This window comes from Gadus morhua, chromosome 18 (genome assembly GCF_902167405.1).
Source record: "Gadus morhua chromosome 18, gadMor3.0, whole genome shotgun sequence".
NCBI classification, from domain to species: Eukaryota; Metazoa; Chordata; class Actinopteri; order Gadiformes; family Gadidae; genus Gadus; species Gadus morhua.
The window spans coordinates 6,654,883-6,674,490 of NC_044065.1; the positions used below are offsets into that span (position 1 = coordinate 6,654,883).

General features: G+C 45.7%; 1 protein-coding gene across 2 annotated transcripts; it reads right to left on the bottom strand.

The window, feature by feature from the left end:
* Nucleotides 1–579: 579 nt before the first annotated feature.
* LOC115531551 (coiled-coil domain-containing protein 57) lies at nt 580–19,603 on the bottom strand. Of its 2 annotated transcripts, none has more exons than XM_030340900.1 (21): nt 18,671–19,603; nt 17,764–17,886; nt 17,295–17,438; nt 16,201–16,309; nt 15,344–15,445; nt 13,524–13,681; nt 12,890–12,964; nt 12,454–12,621; nt 11,521–11,679; nt 10,533–10,695; nt 9,962–10,054; nt 7,315–7,543; nt 6,785–6,979; nt 5,544–5,644; nt 5,264–5,464; nt 4,858–4,914; nt 4,268–4,496; nt 3,766–3,878; nt 3,184–3,321; nt 2,764–2,926; nt 580–1,159 (listed from the first exon to the last, which is right to left on the bottom strand). In XM_030340900.1, the coding sequence occupies exons 1-21, from the start codon at nt 18,814–18,816 to the stop codon at nt 930–932; spliced, it is 3,096 nt and encodes a 1,031-aa protein (XP_030196760.1). In that variant the 5' UTR covers nt 18,817–19,603; the 3' UTR covers nt 580–929. The 2 variants fall into 2 exon arrangements, with proteins under 2 accessions (XP_030196760.1, XP_030196759.1); XM_030340899.1 differs by having other exon boundaries at nt 3,766–3,914.
* Between the last annotated feature and the right edge of the window lie 5 nt (nt 19,604–19,608).

Consider the following 19,608-nt stretch of genomic DNA (forward strand, 5'->3'; position numbering starts at 1 on the left):
CCATTCCATGATGCGATTTACCGCTACCGGAAACCAGGCGAACACCCTCCTAGTTCAGTCGAGTTTCCGGTGAATCGATTCACCGGAAACTCGACTGAACGTGGAGGAGTCGTTCGCGATTCAGCCTAGTTTCCGGTAACGGTGAATCGCATCATGGAAAGCACACCATTGCACGGTTCTCAGTTGAGTCAGTCAGACTCAGTGGAGTTAGTGCTACCGGAAACTCGTTCGTTCGTTCAGTCGAGTCTCCGGTGAATCGAATGGTGAACGAGACGACCGAACGAACGAGAGAGACGAACCGGTTCAGTTCGTTCGTCCTAAAGACTCGGTCATTCGAACCGGTTCGCGAACGAACGAGCCAACCCAGGACTTGGAATGGGTGGAGTCAGAGTCAGCGTTGAAGGAGAGGGGGTAGGACCATTTGAGTTGTGTATTTTCAAAATCTGCTGGCGTTTCTCAAATCCCATACCCAACCTTTAATCTATGTAGCTTTATTAAAAAATATTTTTTTTGTGCTGTCAAAAATCCCTTCACCTAAATACTGCAATACTTCAATGTAATAATGTGCGCTTTCCACTGTACATGTGTAAATAAGTATTTATTCTATAGTTAAGGTACTCATAGCCTCTTTTGATTCCGCCAATCAAACATTTTGATTCTACAGTTTCAAATCAATACAATTGGTACACGTACAGAGCTACAGAAAGAAACATTCATTACTTTGTCCTGAAACATATTAAAAGGCAGGATTACCGTGCGGCATGATTGCTGGCATTCTTTTTCCTCTCCTGGACTATAAGATGACCAGCGAGCCATTCTTCCACAGGTCCAAAGCTGTGTCAGCTGCCTAACATGTAATGTCCATTTGGTCACGGTCAACCCATGTTAACCAGCTGATTAACACCAACACACACAACCAAGCCCAAGCTTCAGTCTTTGACGTTGTAGTTCCTTATTCTACTGGCCCTGTTGGTGGTGGTGGCTCCAGCCGTCCTGCTGGTCTTGGCTTGATGTGAAGTGGTTTTCCCGGGCCTGCTCCTGTCGGGAAATGGGGCCACGCTCGTGCTCCTCACCTTGATGCCCTGCAGCCTCAACTGGGAATCTGAGCCAACAGGCCCAGCAGGAACTGGGAAGGCTGGCCTGTCCAGCTCTGCTTCACCTACAGTGGAGATCAAATGGACACCAGTGTGTGAGAAGCTTCCCCTCTCTAAAAAGCACTTCAACATCCCTGCATCCCTTTATCACAGAGACGAGACTTACCTTGCTACATAACATTCATTAAGCTGACACTTTTATCCTAGGCCACTTACAATAAGTGCATGAAACCATGAAGATACAACCAAGAAATTACAAGAATCAAGCGAGTACATATCCCTTGACCACGCCCACAACCAACCCTCTACATCCTGGGCACTTCCCCAACCAGCTCAAAGATCTCCTGCTCGTGATGCCCTAACCAGTCCAAGGTCAGCTAGTGATGCCCCAACCAGCCACAGATCACCTAGTGATGCCCCAACCAGCTCAAAGATCACCTGACAACACCCTTACAAGCCCACTATCACCTTGCCACGCCCCGACCAGCCAACAATGAACTGGCCACAACCCAACCAATCAACCATCACCTAGCAATGCCCCAATTAGTCAAAGATGACACCTAACACCCTGACCAGTCAACTATCACCTGGCGATGCTCCAACCCGCCAACCTTGTAGTTGACCTGGCAGCTTGCAGAAAGAGTCACTGACCGGCCTTCGCTCAAACACACACTCCAACTGTAGGTTAAAAAATAACTGCTCCACCTTTCCAGAGTGATCTTAGAGATAAATAAATAAAATGACGTATCTGTAATTACTATTGAATCTCAAAACAGCAATACTGTTGTATCTTATAAATAATATATAAAAGGCCCAACGGGCTCCTCTCTAAAGAAGTAGGTCAATAGTAGGGTTTTTTCCTTTCAGGAGTCGTGAAACGGTTGTCATTGATCCCCGTTCTGATCTGGTTGGGAAAGTGTTCCCCAGAAGGTAATCTTTTAGACTCTGAAATGGTGTGTGCAACCACACACACATTAGGCAACCATCATGGGTATTTGGCATCTCAGAATAAAAATACCTTGACCTTCTTTACTTCACAATGTTCTGAGGGGGTGTGCGGCACAAGACACACAAACGATTAATTTGATCATATGAAAAATGTCCCTTTGACATCGGGCTGGGGCAATGTTGAAACAAAACAGATAAATGTTAAATGATACATAACGAATATATAATATTAATTATTAATATATAATAATATCTACCGAGAAAAAAAATACATATATACAGTATATATCTATATATCTATAGATAGATACATAGTATATAGATAAATATAGATAGATATATCTAGAGATACATCTATCAGATTCTATATAGATGTATCTCTATATATACACTATATATATATAAGAAAAATATTAGAAAATCATGTTTGGAATGAAAACCAGTAATTGAACAAGGATGTGGGCAGACAGATGAGGAGCTGAGCACCAGGTGAGCGACTGAGCACCAGGTGAGCGACTGAGCACCAGGTGAGCGTCTGAGCACCAGGTGAGCGTCTGAGCACCAGGTGAGCGACTGAGCACCAGGTGAGCGTCTGAGCACCAGGAGAGGAGCTGAGCACCAGGTGAGCGTCTGAGCACCAGGTGAGCGTCTGAGCACCAGGTGAGGAGCAGAGCACCAGGTGAGGAGCAGAGCACCAGGTGAGCGTCCGAGCACCAGGTACCTTCAGTGAGCAGCGAGGGGCTGAGGTCCCGGTCCAGCATCTGCCACATCTCCCTCAGAGATCCCTCCGACGCTACCGACGACATCAGGGGGCCTGAGGAGCTGGAGCGCGGCTGGGGTCCGGTGTCTCGGTGATCCGGAGGCCTGTCCATACTACTCGACATCTAAAAAAGGAGCAGCAGACACCAAAGATGGGACACTCACAAAATGTTTCATACATATATGCCTTTTATTGTACACTCAACTGTAGTTCTGGTTCATGGTTCTTTTTTTTTATTTTCGTTATGATAAACACAATGATTGACACGACGATCATCATGCAATGCTTTGCCTTTTAATTCTCATTCAGAGTAGGAAGGAAAATGAGTCTGTAAGGGAGTCACAGAAGTCTGGGCTCTTGTCGGTACTTAGAGTCAGTCACCTCTCTCCTGGCTGTTTCCTTGCGTCCCTGACCCCAGGGGTTGGCAGCACCTTTTTGACTCCCACTGTCGCTTTCAGACAGGAGCGTTCTCACCGTGACGATGGGCACCCCCTGCGCCCTCTGAGCGTACTGTAGCTCCTGTTTGGCACACACACATGCAAGCACACTCATACTTCAGTACACAGTGCCCTCTGGTGGGCATAGAGCACACGCACGACCCAGGAGACTCGACAGAATTTTGTGCAAGGGTGGAGATGTAGAAATATTTCTTTTTATAGAAAATAACATTGATGAAATGTGTATCTCATGCAAACAAAAAGATTTCTTTGCAGTACAAAGTTAGGCCTTCAAGTCTGCAAACTTTAAAGCGCTGCTACACCGAATAATTGATCAAATTAGACTTAAGGAGAACCCTGTTATGAGTTCAACCAAACAATACTTTGATGAAAACCCTCCAAGACTCGGATTGGAGAGAGATCATTCTGATCCGAGCTCCGGAAATAGGGATGGATGGATTTTAATTTGACCACTAGAGGGCACTAGAGGCCGCTCTCCGAGGTGATTGTTGGGTTGGGGTCTCACCTGTGTGGTGAGCTGGTACTGTAGCTTCTCCAGGGTGGCCAGGTGGTGGTCCGGCTGCCCCCTGTCTCTCTCCCCAGCTGGGGTCTCTGGTGCTCTGGCAGAGCCCGGGACCTCTGTGTTGGGAGTCCCAAACGGTACGATACAGGTCTCTTCATAGGGAAATCATGATTCCATATCTGGGGTTAAATAATACCATTCTGGCCCCTAGAATAAGCTTATCGTGAAAGGCAACAAAAAAATATGAACAGTTACAACTCAGCAATTGCTCTTATTATAGTTGTTTTATATACAGTGGGGCCCCCAGGTTATGAATTTAATTGATAATCTGGGAAAACCAGTGAATAGCAGTAAATAATGCTAATCATCACAATGTATAATCACAATTATCAATTTGATTATCAAGATTGTCATTATTTTGCAGCCCTAAGCGTCTAGTCCAGATGTTGGAGCACTGTCTAGTTGAATCCAGATGTTGGAGCAAGGTGTATGTAGAGTATCGTACCCTCTGGTCCAGATGTTTGGAGCTGGGCACGGAGCCCGTTACCCATGGCAATGAGCTGCTGCTTGTCTCGGCTCAGCCTGGCGATGTAACGCACCGCCTGCTTCAGCTTGGCCTGCAGGGGGCCGTCGCCCCCGCCGACCCATCCCGCCCCAGGCCCCAGACCCCCCGGGGAGGCGAGCTGCCGTCGCAGGGCCAGGTTCTCCTCCCGGAGCTGTCCCACCATCTCACTCTAGAAGAGGAGGACCCAGAAGGGACAGTTAGTGAGGAAGTGTGTAACGCAGTTGTTGTTAAATAAACATGGCTCTGATCGTTTTCACACGGGCAAAAACGGTTCTGTCCATGAGTCAGATCTGGTAAAAGAATGGATGGAATATTATGTTGAGGAAGGGAGAAGGATTACCGGATCATGAATAGGAATATAATGAATTTACGTGACATTATATAGAGATCTGTAATAATCCTTTAAACTGGTTCTCGAAACTAACTCTGCTATCGTGAGTCATGCATTGTACATCCACCTCTAGCTTCCCATCTATGTACTACAAGTTATGAATTATACTTTAGACCCATGAGTATGGTGATTCTGTTACCTGTTCGCACACTATGGGGTCCCTCCTGCTAGCAATGTCCAACTTTAGAGCCGACACCTGTGGTCAAAACACAGTAGTAGGAGAGGAGTCTGTGGACATTTGAAATACATGCTTATAACATACGAATCATGTGACCAAAATCATAAAACTGAGCCAAAACTGGAATGGAACTCAATAAGCTACTGACTACTCTTAAAGTATGTGCATGTGTGTGTCTGAATATAATGAATGAATGCATTTCAGTCTACACAGCCTGCTTCACATCCTCATCCTAACCCTTTGGCCCATGAAACAGAAACATTACTTTGTCTGATAAGCCAGGGTACGCAGCATTATGTGAAATTTGTTACAATTCTGAATAAAATATATTATAATTCACTCAACATGAAGATTAAATATTATTTACCTGGTTCCTCAGAGCGACGGTGTCCAGGTTGTTAAGAATGTTTCCTTTCTGGTACTCCTCCTTCTCTTTTCTCACCGCCTCCAGCTCCATCTCTACTGCAGCCAGACGCTGCCTGAGGCCGGACTCTGTAGAGGCCCATTTAGACTTCTGATTGGCCAGTTCCAGCCGTAGCCCTCCCCCCTCTGCCTGCTCAGCATAGCCCTAGAGGGACAAAGGGAAACCTGAAGAGTTTGCGAACCCTGATCGTTTTGTCATTCCCTGCGCAAGAGGCGGTAGCTACCTGTTGAGTGAGGCCGGCGATGGCCGACTCCAGGTGGGCTATCCTCACCTCCTGCTTCTTCTGAGCCGCTCCGCTCGCTACCTTCTCCAAACGCAGACCACCTTGGAGGAAGGAAGTAAGTAAGTAAGTTAGTAAGTACAATTTATTTATAAGGCACATTTAACAACAGCTTTCACTGGCCAAAGTGCCATACATGGTGCAAAGAGGCATATAAAAGAACACATACCACATACATAGACAGTACGTGAAAAACATAAAAATAAACAACGCATCACAACAGGGGAGGAAAGGCCAGGGAGAAGAGGTGTGTTTTGAGCATAGATTTAAAAATGGTGACGGAAGGAGCCTCTCTAATCGAAGGCGGCAGTTCGTTCCAAAGGCGGGGGGCAGCCACAGCAAAAGCCCTGTCGCCCCTCTGTTTTAATCTAGTGAGTGGAACGTTCAGGAGACCCATACTACATGATTCTAAGGGACCTGGGAGCTGAGTGGCGGTGGATGAGCTCTGTGATGTAGGGCGAGGCCAGGCCATTTAGGGCTTTAAAAACCATAAGTGGGGTTTTAAAACGAATTCTTTGCTGGATGGGCAACCAGTGGAGGGAAGCTAGAATGGGGGTTATATGATCCCGCTCTCTGGATCCAGTCAGCAGCCTTGCTGCGGAGTTCTGGACCAGCTGAAGGCGAGAGAGGAGTGATTGAGGGAGTCCTAGGTAAAGGGAGTTGCAGTTATCCAGCCGTGATGTAATGAAGGCGTGTATTACTTTTTCCAGATTGTGAAATGATAAATGGGGTTTCATCTTAGCAATGACCCTGAGCTGGTAAAAACTGCTCTTCGATTGGTAGATGAAACCCAGGATTCTGGTGTGGGGTTGTGGAGGAAGGAACACAAACACACACACACAAACACACACACACACACACGCTGGTCAACATGTTGAAAATGAGACTGCTGGACCGTTACATCTGGTTAATGCTTAGATCTTCTCTTTATGTATATTTTTTTAATGGATTGTCTGAAATGTCAGTGGGAGTGAATGAATGAGAAATTCACCATTGAGCCCCTGCAGCTGTTCAAAAAAGGGGGTGCTCAATGTTGAGTTCTATAGTATTCCCCTATCTTTAACCCAAGAACATTTATATAAGCGGCGGCACTATACACAACAAAAGACACACAACACAAAAAGACAATCGCATACAGATGTGAGTTGTTATGAATCTTGAGGTGTCAGCTTCCGAGGACCTACCGATGGTTTCATTGAGCAAGCGAATGTGGTTCTGCATGTACGTGTTCTCGGGGGCCACAGGGGCAACAGGGGCCCGCCACAGCGTTGGCGTCTCTGGTGTGGTTGTGGCGCCCGATAGCTGCTCTTCCAGCTGCCTGCAGCGCCTCTTCAGTTCAGACACTTCCTGCTCGAGCGCACGCGTGTACTCTGGCGTGCCTGCAGACCTCACACAAGCAACATGCAGTCACCGGGTTGACGTTTTACAACCAGTGAAACGACGTGTAGTACCTGGGTAATTATTTGTTCTGTATCCTGTGTGTGGACTTTATTGAACATACCACTGTTTGACAAAAAGTTACAAAGGATAAATGATTTAATTATATAAAACCATTCCATGATGGAAAATCCTGACACTGTTTTCTGTGCTTCTGATTCCTACATTTTCAAACATTCTGCCGAAAGGCTACAAACGCAGGAGCTCAGCATAGGAAGATGAACAGGAGCAAATTCTTTCTTTTGTTGATTGCAACACGCTCCACTAAAAACCGCACCTTCTGGCCTGGTCACGTCCGGTCCTCCAGTAGGGGGCGCCGTGTGCTCGGACGACGCTCCGGGCTCTGCCTGGGTCCTCGCGGTGGTGGCTGGCCGAGGAAGAGGGGCCCCACCGAGGCCCTCCATGTCCGTCCTCATCTGGGCCACCACGGCCCTCAGGCTGCTGTTCTGCTCCTGCAGGCGGGAGACCAGCTCCGACCCTACTGGACCTGGGGCCCCGAGAACACCCTGCCAGGGACAGACAGCACCGCGCGGGTGAAGGGGGGCCACTGTAGAGTCCCCTCTGGATGTGGGACCGTCTCTTACTACACTCCCATGGAAGTGGCGTGAAGTCAGAAACCTTGCTAATGTGTTTGATACTTTTTTTATTTTTTAGTTTATTTGTCATGGACAACGCAGCGCACATTATAACATACATAATTATCACAGTGAATGCCATCATTTGCACTAATCCATACTAGTTGACTGGACAATTATCCCTCTACTTGAATGTACATATCCCCTGTATCAACACCCATAGTACTCTATTTATTTTATTATATTATATTTATATATACTGCACTTATTGTACCTATATGCTGCTCTGATACTGTATAATTCATGTACAAACTGCACTTTACTGCTCTTTGGCACTTCTGGTTGGTCACAAAACCTCATTTCGTTGTACTCTGCACAATGACAATAAAGTGATCCAATCCAATCCAATCCAATCCAATCCAATGTGTGTAGATGCGTTGCATAGAAGGTTTCTAGCTGGTTGGCTAATTTGCTTGTTGTGAATCAAGAACCTGGCCATGCTGGTTGGTTTACTACAGCTGGGGTTGCAGTTACGATACCAATCCTAAAAACTATTAAAAGTACTGCTATCAAACCGTCCACCTTGGTTAACACACGTGGTGGCGTTTGCATTCTTGAACACTAGGTGGGGCGAGTGACATTGAAAACAAATTTGGAAAACTCTCCAATCTTAGCCAACCTAATAAAATGAGTAGCATGTAATACATAATGTGGAAAACGAAATAAGCTTGAACTCTTGCCGTGAAACAATATACAAGACAGGATATATTTCCTGGAGAGCTCAGAGGGCTTTTATAGAAGTATAATTAAGTAGGATTCATATCGATCGGGACCAGGATAATGAAAAGAGGCGTATGAGCCAGAAAGAGCCAGCTCAGCCATTAGGGACGAAACCGATCCAGGATGTTGACGCACACAGAGGCTAGTACCAATACCTCTTAACTTAATAACAACTCTAATAATAATCAAAATAGATCAGCAGCTAATGCATCTCCATCACAACAGACAAAACCAAGCGAAGTGTAGCCGCTGTGTTTCTCAGGGGGGGAACAATTGCAACCGGGATTGAATGTGGTATGAATTATTCACCAACAAACACATTATTTGCAGTCATTTTCACAGTGGTTGTGGCTTATGCACAGGCCAGTACTCTGTACTGTAATATTACAGTATTACAGTACAACTACATTCAGAACACAAATCCTCCTCAGGTTCTGGTCTGCTGACTGAAGCCTCCTCATGTTATACTCACTACCTTACAGTCATAGCTTCCAGGGGTAGCTTCAGTCTCAGCTCATGTTCTCGCCCATTACAACCAGATTAGCACTGTCCAGTGAAGGTACGACATGCGCAAGGAGGGCCGGGGGAACACGTGTGCAGCTATTCTAGGAACGATCAGGGACACACTTGTCACGGGGCAAGAGACCAGGGTCCCGTGACGGGGCACTTGCCACGGGGAAAGGATGGATTGAAACCGAGCGAGGGTGTGTGTGTGTGTGTGTGTGTACATATGAGTGTGTGTGTATATATGAGTGTGTGTGTGTGTGTGTGTCTGTGTCTACATATAAGGGTGTGTGAGTGTGTATATATGAGTGTGTGTGAGTACATGAGTGTGTGTGTGACTGTGTGTGAGTGAATGCGTGTACGTCCATAAGAGTGTGTATGATGTGTGTGTACATAAGAGTGTGTGCGTGAGTACATACGAGTTTGTGTTTGTGTGTGTGTGTGTGTGTGTGTGTGTGTGTGTGTGTGTGTGTGTGTGTGTGTGTGTGTGTGTGTGTGTGTGTGTGTGTGTGTGTGTGTGTGTGTCTGTGTGTGTGTGTGTGTGTGTGTTCCGGTTTTCTATTTAAAGCCACTTATTGTTGCCGATTAATTATCAGCCAGAAAGAGATCGCGTAGCGGTGCCAATGCACCTCACTCAACAAAAGGCAGTCTGTCATGTGACCTTACGTGAGAATCAAACCAACTGTTTGAGCAACTGGCCTGCCATCAACACTTTATAAATGCCTATCAGCAACTTCAACTTTGTACTTATATAGGGACGGGGTTAAAAAACTGCTCAGGCTTTTTCCATTGACTATCAGATTTGGGGGGGGGGGGGGGGGGGGGGGATTTATGAAGAGTTTTTTTAGTTCATGTTGGAATGTTTCTAGTTCATGTTGACGTGTTTGTGGTTCATGTTGGGGTGTTTCTAGTTCATGTTGATGTGTTTGTGGTTCATGTTGACGTGTTTGTGGTTCATGTTGGGGTGTTTCTAGTTCATGTTGGTGTGTTTGTGGTTCATGTTGGCGTGTTTGTAGTTCCTGCTGACCTGCTGTAGTTCCTTCCGGTGTGTGCTGACCTCCTCACCTGTAATGCCTGGTTCCTCTCCTCCGTGACGGCCTGCAGCAGGACAGAGGCCTCCTCCAGCTCCCTGCCTCGCTCCTTGAGCTCTGCTTGCGCCTGGCAGAGAGAGAGAGAGAGAGAGAGAGAGAGAGAGAGAGAGAGAGAGAGAGAGAGAGAGAGAGAGAGAGAGAGAGAGAGAGAGAGAGAGAGAGAGAGAGAGACACCAGAAACATTCACCCAGTAACACTGCAGTTCTCAGTCCTATCACACTCACTGTGTGTATAATCAACCATATGTTTGTTCATCCGTTTGTTCACATTTGGTACATTTGCACACCTTGCCTCACAATTTCAGACCCAAAATGAGCACAGATGCCACCCGGCCTGAAGTTTGACTAATCAGAGACGGTCTCTGAACCACAGAGTCTCCTATTGGTGGGGATTGCGAGTAAATCAGTGTGTGTGTGTGGGTGTGACCTGGTCTCTCTGCTGCGCAAGTTGTGTGTGACAATCCTCTTGTCGTGTGTGTGTGTGTGTGTGACAACCCTCTTATGTGTGTGTGTGTGTTTCTGTGTGTGTGTGCGTGTGTGTCTCACTTGGTCCCTGGCCTGTGTGAGGCCCTGGATGAGGCCCTGGCTGGTCAGGTAATGCTGGGTCTTGGTCTCCTCACAGCGCCGCTGCCAGTCCAGCTCCACCTGGATACGCCGCTGCTCCAGGGCCTCCTCTCGCTGCAGCCCTGCGCTCAGCTGCTGCTGGAATCTAGCAGGAGGAGAGGGAGGAGCATGAAGCACAGGGAGGAGGAGCTAAAACACAGGGAGGAGGAGCTAAAACACAGGTAGGAGGAGCATGAAGCACAGGGAGGAGGAGCATGAAGCACAGGTGGGTGGTGCATGAAGCACAGGTAGGAGGAGCATGAAGCACAGGGAGGAGGAGCATGAAGCACAGGGAGGAGGAGCATGAAGCACAGGGAGGAGCCTTAGGCACAGGTAGGAGGAGCATGAAGCACAGGGAGGAGGAGCATAAAGCACAGGTAGGAGGAGCATGAAGCACAGGTAGGAGGAGCATGAAGCACAGGTGGGAGGAGCATGAAGCACAGGTGGGAGGAGCATGAAGCACAGGGAGGAGGAGCTAAAACACAGGTAGGAGGAGCATGAAGCAAAGGTAGGAGGAGCAAAAGCAAAGGTAGGAGGAGCAAAAGCAAAGGTAGGAGGAGCTAAAGCAAAGGTAGGAGGAGCTAAAAAAAAGGTAGGAGGAGCTAAAACACAGGGAAGAGGAGCTAAAACACAGGGAGGAGGAGCTAAAACACAGGGAGGAGGCGCTAAAACACAGGGAGTAGGAGCTAAAAGACACGGGGAGGAGGAGCATGAAGCGCAGGTAGGCGGAAAGGAAGCACAGGTAGGAGGAGCAATTAGCACAGGTAGGAGGAGCTTAATCACAGGTAGGAGGAGCATGACGCACAGGTAGGATGAGCCTGAAGCAGAGGTAGGAGGTGCAGGAAGCACAGGGAGGAGGAGCCTAAGACACAGGTGGGAGGAGCATGAAGCACAGGTGGACCAGTACATTTATAAGACGTTGAGTGATTACTTCTCTGTTTCCTGGCGTCTCCTGTCCAGCTCGCTCTTCAGTCTGGCCTCCGACTCCTGCGCAGTCAGCAGCGCCGTATCCCTGGCAACCGTCTCTTTTGAGGCCTGCTTGATGTATTTGTCCCAGTTGCAGCGGGCCGTCTCCAGCTCTCCGTGAAGCCTGTTGGGTAAAAAGGCACACACAGAGTTAGACACCCGCACGCGCGCAGCCGCGCACACATACACACAGAGTTAGACACACACACAAACACATACACAGACTGACACACACACACACACACACACACACAAAAGAGGGTTGTCATGACATGAGAAGCTTATGTAATCACAGTGATCGCATCACTCAATAGAGCTGAGGCTGTGTACACACAAGGACTAATATAAAAGGGAAAATATTAAAATACATATACTCATATACATATATATATCATATACAATACTCATTGAAGCTGCTGTAGTTAAGATACATAAAAAAAAAAATGGATGGATAAGAAGTGTTACAGGAAAGGGGAAAGAGATACCCTAATACGGTCTAAAATCGAAATGGTCTCATACAGAGGCGGGTGCAGTCACCAGAGCAGATATGCTCACAGAGCGTTTGACTCACTATGGCAGACGGGATGCAGAGATATTTCTAACAGGTTACAATCAAATTATACCATAAAATCTTACCTACAGCACCTTTAATAATTATAATCATAAAAAGAATATATAACCCTAACGCTGGATATTAAAAATCAAAACACAATCCCATACCGTTGCATCTCAAGAATTATGTTATAAAGAAATGTACAAGATTAAGAAAATTTGATTTGATTTGTTCTGAGATTTGAACCCACATTAAACATTGAAATAAATAATTAAAAAACAAACAAAAAGATCTGGTATGATATTTGACGAATAATCGCCCCAGGACTCCCGTCCAGCACCTCACCTCTGGATGGCCTGGTCGCGCTCGGCCAGCGTCCTCTGCTGGTCCTGAAGCTGGGCGCGGGCCTGTCCAGCGGCTGTCTCCGCTGCCTCCGTCTGGACGTGGAGGGCCTCCTGCTGGGCCGCCAGGGCCCCGTCCCGCTCCCGAAGGGCCCGCTCCAGAGCCCGGTGCCTGAGAACCGTCCGATGGAGGATTTGTTTCTAACTCAGTGGCGGTCTTCATTCTTCAACAGCAGCGGGCCAGCCGTTTCAAAAGTGTAAGAGCAGTTTGTATGGCAACCGAATGGTCGCTGGTTCGATCCCCGGCCCCTCTTAGCTTAAGTATCGAGGCGCAAGACTGTTCACCATTTGAGCGATATATAGGTTAACAGTCTGTTTCAACGTTCTTAGTATATTCCCGTTTAACATAGATACTGGTTTTGGATTATTTTTCCACCTACTTTTTAACATGCTCCTCCTTTTCTTTGCCTAGTTTGGCCTCCATCCTTGTTTGCCGTTTCTCCAGTTCCTTAATCCTAGTAAACGTATCCAGTCAGGAGTAGGAAATCATGGGTACCAATCTCCCCATACAATGATATGATCACATGGATCACAAATCGTTGTCTCATGTCTGGGTGTTATCACTGTGTTGACGGTGTCACAACCATGTGTACATGTACCTCGAATCCTATTCGAGGTACACATGGTTGTTACACCGTGGACACAGTGATAACATCCAGATATTTTCACTGTTATGAGCCATCTTGAAACATTGCAGTTAACGGTGTACATTAATACACAATCAAACAGACACACACCACTGTAGATTAATGTGACCCTCAATCAACAAACAATGTTCACGTATATTTTAAACATGACAATGGTTGTTTCGAGAATTGAGTCATGACAAAGAGAAAGATGTGATTTCTATGTATTGTTATTCTCTTATTTATTTATTTTTTATGTTGTGTAAAGCGTCCTTCGGTACCAAAAAATGGTCAACACATCAAATGCATTACATTATAATTCACGGTTTACTAGTAAACTTCTTGACTCATTGTAAATCCCCCAAACAGACGGACAAACAGAGGGTACCGGTTGTCCCTGAGAGCGGTGGTCTCGGCGTGCTCCAGGTGTGTGTGTCGGAGCTGGTCCCGGGTCTGTCCACAGAGCCCCTCAGAGGCCTGCAGTGCGTCAGAGGCCTCCTGCTGGGCCTGGGCCTGGTACTCTGTCTCTTTGGAGAGCAGCTTCACCTGGACCACGGCACGCAGGCACACACAAACACACACACACACACACAGACACACAGACAGACACACAGACACACAGACAGACACACAGACAGACACACACACTCAAATTTAGATTTATTATCTGTTTGCTTTCTTATTTTCTGCTAAAACATTTTATGGTTGTGTGTTGGTGCTTGTATGCCCTCAAGGTGAAGTCCTATTCTTAAATAGGACTCCCATGTCCTCACTCACACACACACATTGTGTTAGCTGTCATCTAAGTGTAATCAAAGATGACAGCTAACAAACAAAGAGAATAACAGTAACTGCTATGCTATGGGTGATGCAGGTCTATTTCGTTTCTTCCATGCTTGCAGATTGGCCAGAGCCAGAATGAGTAAGGCCTGGCCTACGAGAAAGCTTTAGATGTCCTCCTGGATTTCCCAACTTTCAGTTAGAGATTAGACTGTCTGGAACCAGGCTAGCTGATATGTGTTTCCATTTTGAGAACAAATAACATCTCTGTGGTTCTGTGGCATTATACTACAAGGCTCTGAAAGCTAAACCTTCTCTCATACGCCGCTGCCCATAGAGAGTGGAATGTACACAGTGTTTTTTTTCTTAATTGGGGAGTTCTTTCAGTAACAATGGCATTAATTACTATGTTGACGATCATATTAGACTAATGGTCACGTTTAAAACCAAAATAAAAATCAGTATTGGGTTCACCGGCTCGTTAATAGATTTATTTGGTTTGTCTGTCCTTGTCTGTCTTTTGAAACAGTTCATGATGGGGTCTGCGGAAACCAGAAGCCAATTTAATGTCTGACTAAAATTGGATCACAGCACGGTATCATGTCATGGGCGCTATCATATTCGGCTTTCATTCCTTCATCATCAGCCTTGAACTTCCTCATTTAATTACACAACATGGCAAAGGTTATCTTGTAATTAACTAATAATAAACGACATCTACAGTAAGATCATATTTTTCACTGCATTATGTTATGATGTGCTAATATGTCGAACTGTTATGTATCAGTAAACAAAAGTTATGAAAAAGGGTTGGGAATTCATCAGAAACAATATAATTAAATTCTATATAATGTTTGCGTTTTAGACCCCGTAGTCCCTAATTAAACCCTCCACCAACACCTAGAAAGCCTGCTTATCAACATGCATAGAGGAAAAACTCCAAAGCATCACAGAAATCAATCTGTGACACGTTATGAGCCAACCAGTTATCCTTGTGCAAATTCAGTCAAATTAACAAATCCTTTGTACGGTCTGTAGTCCCGTAAAGCTGCACAAAGGCCCAGGGTTGGGGGCAAACATGCATAAAATAACGTCACAGAGATAGGTCACACATATTGATAGGCCACACACTGCACTGTCGGGTATTGATTGGATTTGACTAAATGAGGACAAAGGAATAAAACCCTACAAGCATATCTACACACGAGTGGATTGAGATATAGGGGAGATTACATAAGAGCATATTGCAAAGTATACCTTTTCAATGTAATTACAAACCCGAAATCTAGATAGCGATCTGCAACTTAAACACAAATATGCTCATTGCAAGACTGGAGACATGCAGAGGTGAATACAGGCATGCGTGCTCGCACAAGCGCACACACACACACACACACACAGGCGCACACCTGACTGATGCACATTTACCTTGATTTCATGCGAAAGTAAGACAGTGCGCATTTCATCCATTCGCAGGTTGAACTCATGCTCTCTCAGACGGAGGACGTTGTCAAAGTCTGCCGTCATCTCCTGCAGACGCAGAGGAGGAAAAACTCACAAAACAACCAAACCTGCCTACATACTCAGTGTCTGTGTCTGTTTATACACATTTCACTTTTTTTTTCCTACAAGATTGTATGCAATTGTATGCATGTCTTGTATTTAAAAAAAATATTTTAAAACATTTTAAATAAAAAATATAATTCCCTTTTCAAATCATCTTAGCTCCAATATCAGAATTGTATATCTGTACCATTACTCCTATTGATCCTACAAGCCCAGTCTTATGTCATGCAAACGTTGGACCCTAAAAATAGCTTACACACACACACAGCTCTGCAACAAAATTAGTCCATTGGATCCCAATAAATCCGACCATTGCGTTCTGTTCCTTTTCGGTGGCGGTGAAGTATCTGTCACTATTTGTCCACCAAATCATAGCACCAGTGCCAACACTTAAAAGTACAAGATTAATCCCCGTCAAGTCATCGCTCTGCTTGTTGCGCCTTCTCCCGTTTCCTCACAGAGGAGGCAGCGACAGCACGCACACACACACACTCAGTGTGAGCCAGTTCAGCACAATGACTCACTTGCAGGTCAGGCAGAGGTCAGTGTAAAGGTCTAGCCCTGTGCTAAATACCTGGGTGGCCTGTCAGTTATTTAAAGGCCTGCCAGGCAGACCACCCCTACAGCCCCACAAGAACCAACAGACCCACCAGACCCACCAGCGCCACTGTGCGTGTGAACACCTGTGTGTGTACGTTTGTGTATGCGTGCGCGTGTACCTGTCTCTGCAGGGCCAGCTCTCCCTCCACTTCTTTGATGCGTCGTTCTAAATGGCGTTTCATCCCCTCGTAGTCTTCCCTCTGCTTCTGAAGGTCAGCAGCCATGGAGCTGCAGTACACACACACACACACACACACACACACACACACACACACACACACACACACACACACACACACACACACACACACACACACACACACACACACACACACACACACACACACACACACACCATCACTAGAACATCCCCCCTCATTGTGTGTGTATGTGCATGCGCGCCTGCCTCTACGTGCATGTATACAACCTTTCTCCTTTTACACATGCGGTCCAAGCCGGGCCTGGCAATGTTGGAATTCACCAGACAGCAAGTCAAGGTTTCGTGGGAGTGTGAACCAAGAAACACTATCCTCACCCAGGGGATGCTAGTGGGCCCAGATATGTATCTCATAGTCAAACTGATTTACATCTGTGAACTCTTTACAAGAGTCCTGCCCAAGCTTTCAAGCCTCACGTTTAGCCACAGCCACCATCAAGAACTAAATGAAATTACCAAGGTAGTCAATTATTCATGGTTTGGTTAAGGTCATAAATGTGCTTAATTTGTTTGCTCCTATTAATTGCAACCGTAAAAGCCATGTTAGTTTCCATTTTAAAGGATGTCATCAAAATATAAATATTTGAGAATGTCATTCTTTTGTAGTTAAGAAAATAATTGAAATATTTACAAGAAACCCAAGGAACGTGCAGGGGGTTGTATTCACAACATGTCAATATACATTTTCTTTCACCTAATGTGAAAAGTAATCAACTAATCAAATCTAATATGTACATGGATGCTAATCAACACCTGCACTGTACTGACATCTACACTCGATCATAAGATAGAATAATACTGCATCTAAATCCAAAATGCTTTGCATGTCAAAACGATTAGGGAATCTATTAGGAATTGTGTAAGCCTGTTGAATACCATATCGATGCCATATTTTCCATATGCGTTTCTTGCGTGGGTTGACCTTTCTATATCGTATAATGTACATGAATGTGGATCCTTTAATATAATTAACTGCAGTCTAACTCCCAAACTCACCCCTGCAGCTTCTCCAGCTGCACCCTGTGTTCGGTGGCCTTCAGCTGGCTGCGTCTCAGCTCCTGGCCCCTCTCCTGGGTCTCCCTGGCCTTCTGATCCGACAGCTTGGCTACCTGGATACGCAGCTGGCTCAACTCCTCCAGCCTGCGGAGTAAAGACCAGGTCAGGCCCTGTTTACACCGGACCTCAAACCATACCTCTCTTTGACCTACCCTCCTTGACGGTTCTGCTATTCCAATGTTTGGACGTTAGGGCAGACGTTATGTACTAGGTCTGCAAATAATGATCAGCACCACTTTGGCTAATTTATCTACTGCTCTTTCAAAGCCATGCAAATTGATTTGGGCATTTGGTTGCATTTGATCAATGGGGATAACAAAGCTATAGACTTGAGATATGGACAATCCAATAGGAACCTATGAGATCACGGTGTTGCAGTGGATAGTCCCGGCTCGATGAGTGTTACTACCTGGCACTCTCCACAGTCTGTGCCTTGGCAGCCTCGGCATCGTATCTCTCCAGCTCTCTGTCTCTGTCCTCCAGCACAGATAGGTTGTATTGGAAGTCTTCTCTGAGCTGCTTGAAGCGCTGCCTGAGGAGAACCAACATGCCAGCCATCACTCCTCACGTGCACGTCACACACAGAGATACATGCTTATCCAGGTCACTGGATTAACACTTCATACTTGGCCTCATCCCTGACCCAACACAACATTGTATATATCGTCCCGCGTCGCATTAGAATATCGGTTTTGCTTTGACTACTTTGCAGGGTTTGGGTCTTTGAAGATATGCCCATGATCCGAATGGTTATCCTTATCCTAACACGACCGTTCTTCACTCTTCTACACTGTTCCTTAACACACTGACATCCCCTACCGTTTTTCGCCTATGCTCTATGTATCCAAACAGTGAAGAAGAAGGGGAAGAAGAAGAGCCAACCTTTAAGATATAGTCATCCAAACCGTGAAGAAGAAGAAGAAGAAGAAGAAGAAGAAGAAGAAGAAGAAGAAGAAGAAGAAGAAGAAGAAGAAGAAGAGTCAACCTTTAAGAAAAAGTTATCCAAACTGCGAAGAAGAAGAAGAAAAAGATCACACAGCTATTATTGAAGATGAAAGCTGAGCAAAACCTTGCCATACAGTAATGGTTGTCTTCTATATGACCCAGTAACAAAGCAAATTAGTTCAGTCCCTGTTGGCTGTGGGGTCACACATCCAGCAAACAAGCAAGCTTACTGTACCGAAAGTGATTTATTGCTGAACCTTATGACAAATGTACTTATTGTAAGTCGCTTTGGACAAAAGCACCGTCTACGAAATGCCCTAAATGTAAATGTAAGCAAGTCAATCGATAAAAAGCATTGTTCATAACGGCACCTTAAGGAGGACAGCTGCTCCTGTGCATCTTTGAGTGAACTTTCCAGCTGCCGAGCCCTGAGTGTCTGGAGCTCCTTCCACTCTCGCTCCTTGGTGGCCAGCTGAGCCTCCAGGTGCTCTGGCTCTCCGCCGTCCACCGCCTTCATGTTCAGTGAGACCGAGGTGCACCGAGGACTCTATACGTTTGTAGTAATAGTCATGCCAAAGCGGCTTAGTCATGTGAAAGCGGGTGGCCTCCACACTAGTGATGGGTCACTGACATGTTGCCCATTCATTCTCGATGAGCGCCATCATCACTTTGTTTCAACAAGGCGTAACAGGGATAACTTGAACACATCGTCGCTCGTCGGTGTTCACCGCGAGGAGAAAGTACAACACTCGCAAAACGACGTCACAGCCACTTCATGAAAAATGTAAAACCTTTTTTACAATACCCTACAATGTTAAACCTATCAGATTTCATTTGAATGACACATCGTCGCTCGGATGTTGTTGAGCGCAACAAACGTTCAATCGCGCTTTCCACAATCGAACTCGTTACCATGGATACCGTCCGTCAATTTAGTTCCTCCGTCAGAAAATTAAACCATTTAACTTACGTTCCTATTATCCAACAAAGCTACATGGTGTGACGTAATATAGTTATGTACTTGTAACTGCCGTCTATAACTTTCTAAATGTATTACTGAATAAATAAGAGGTTCTTATTTCTTCTACAAAGAAAGTTCTGGCTACAAAATATTTATTCATATGTGTAGCTACATCTGCTACACATTTACACAGAAAATATATGGCGGATGCACTGTAGTTTTGTGAAACGTAAGAATTCATGAAATATCAAAGTAACTAATTTAATAAGAACATTGTTATCACACACTACTACGCCACAGGCAGCCAGGGCGTGTGTGCGTTGCGTCAGACCATCCTCAAGAAGGAAG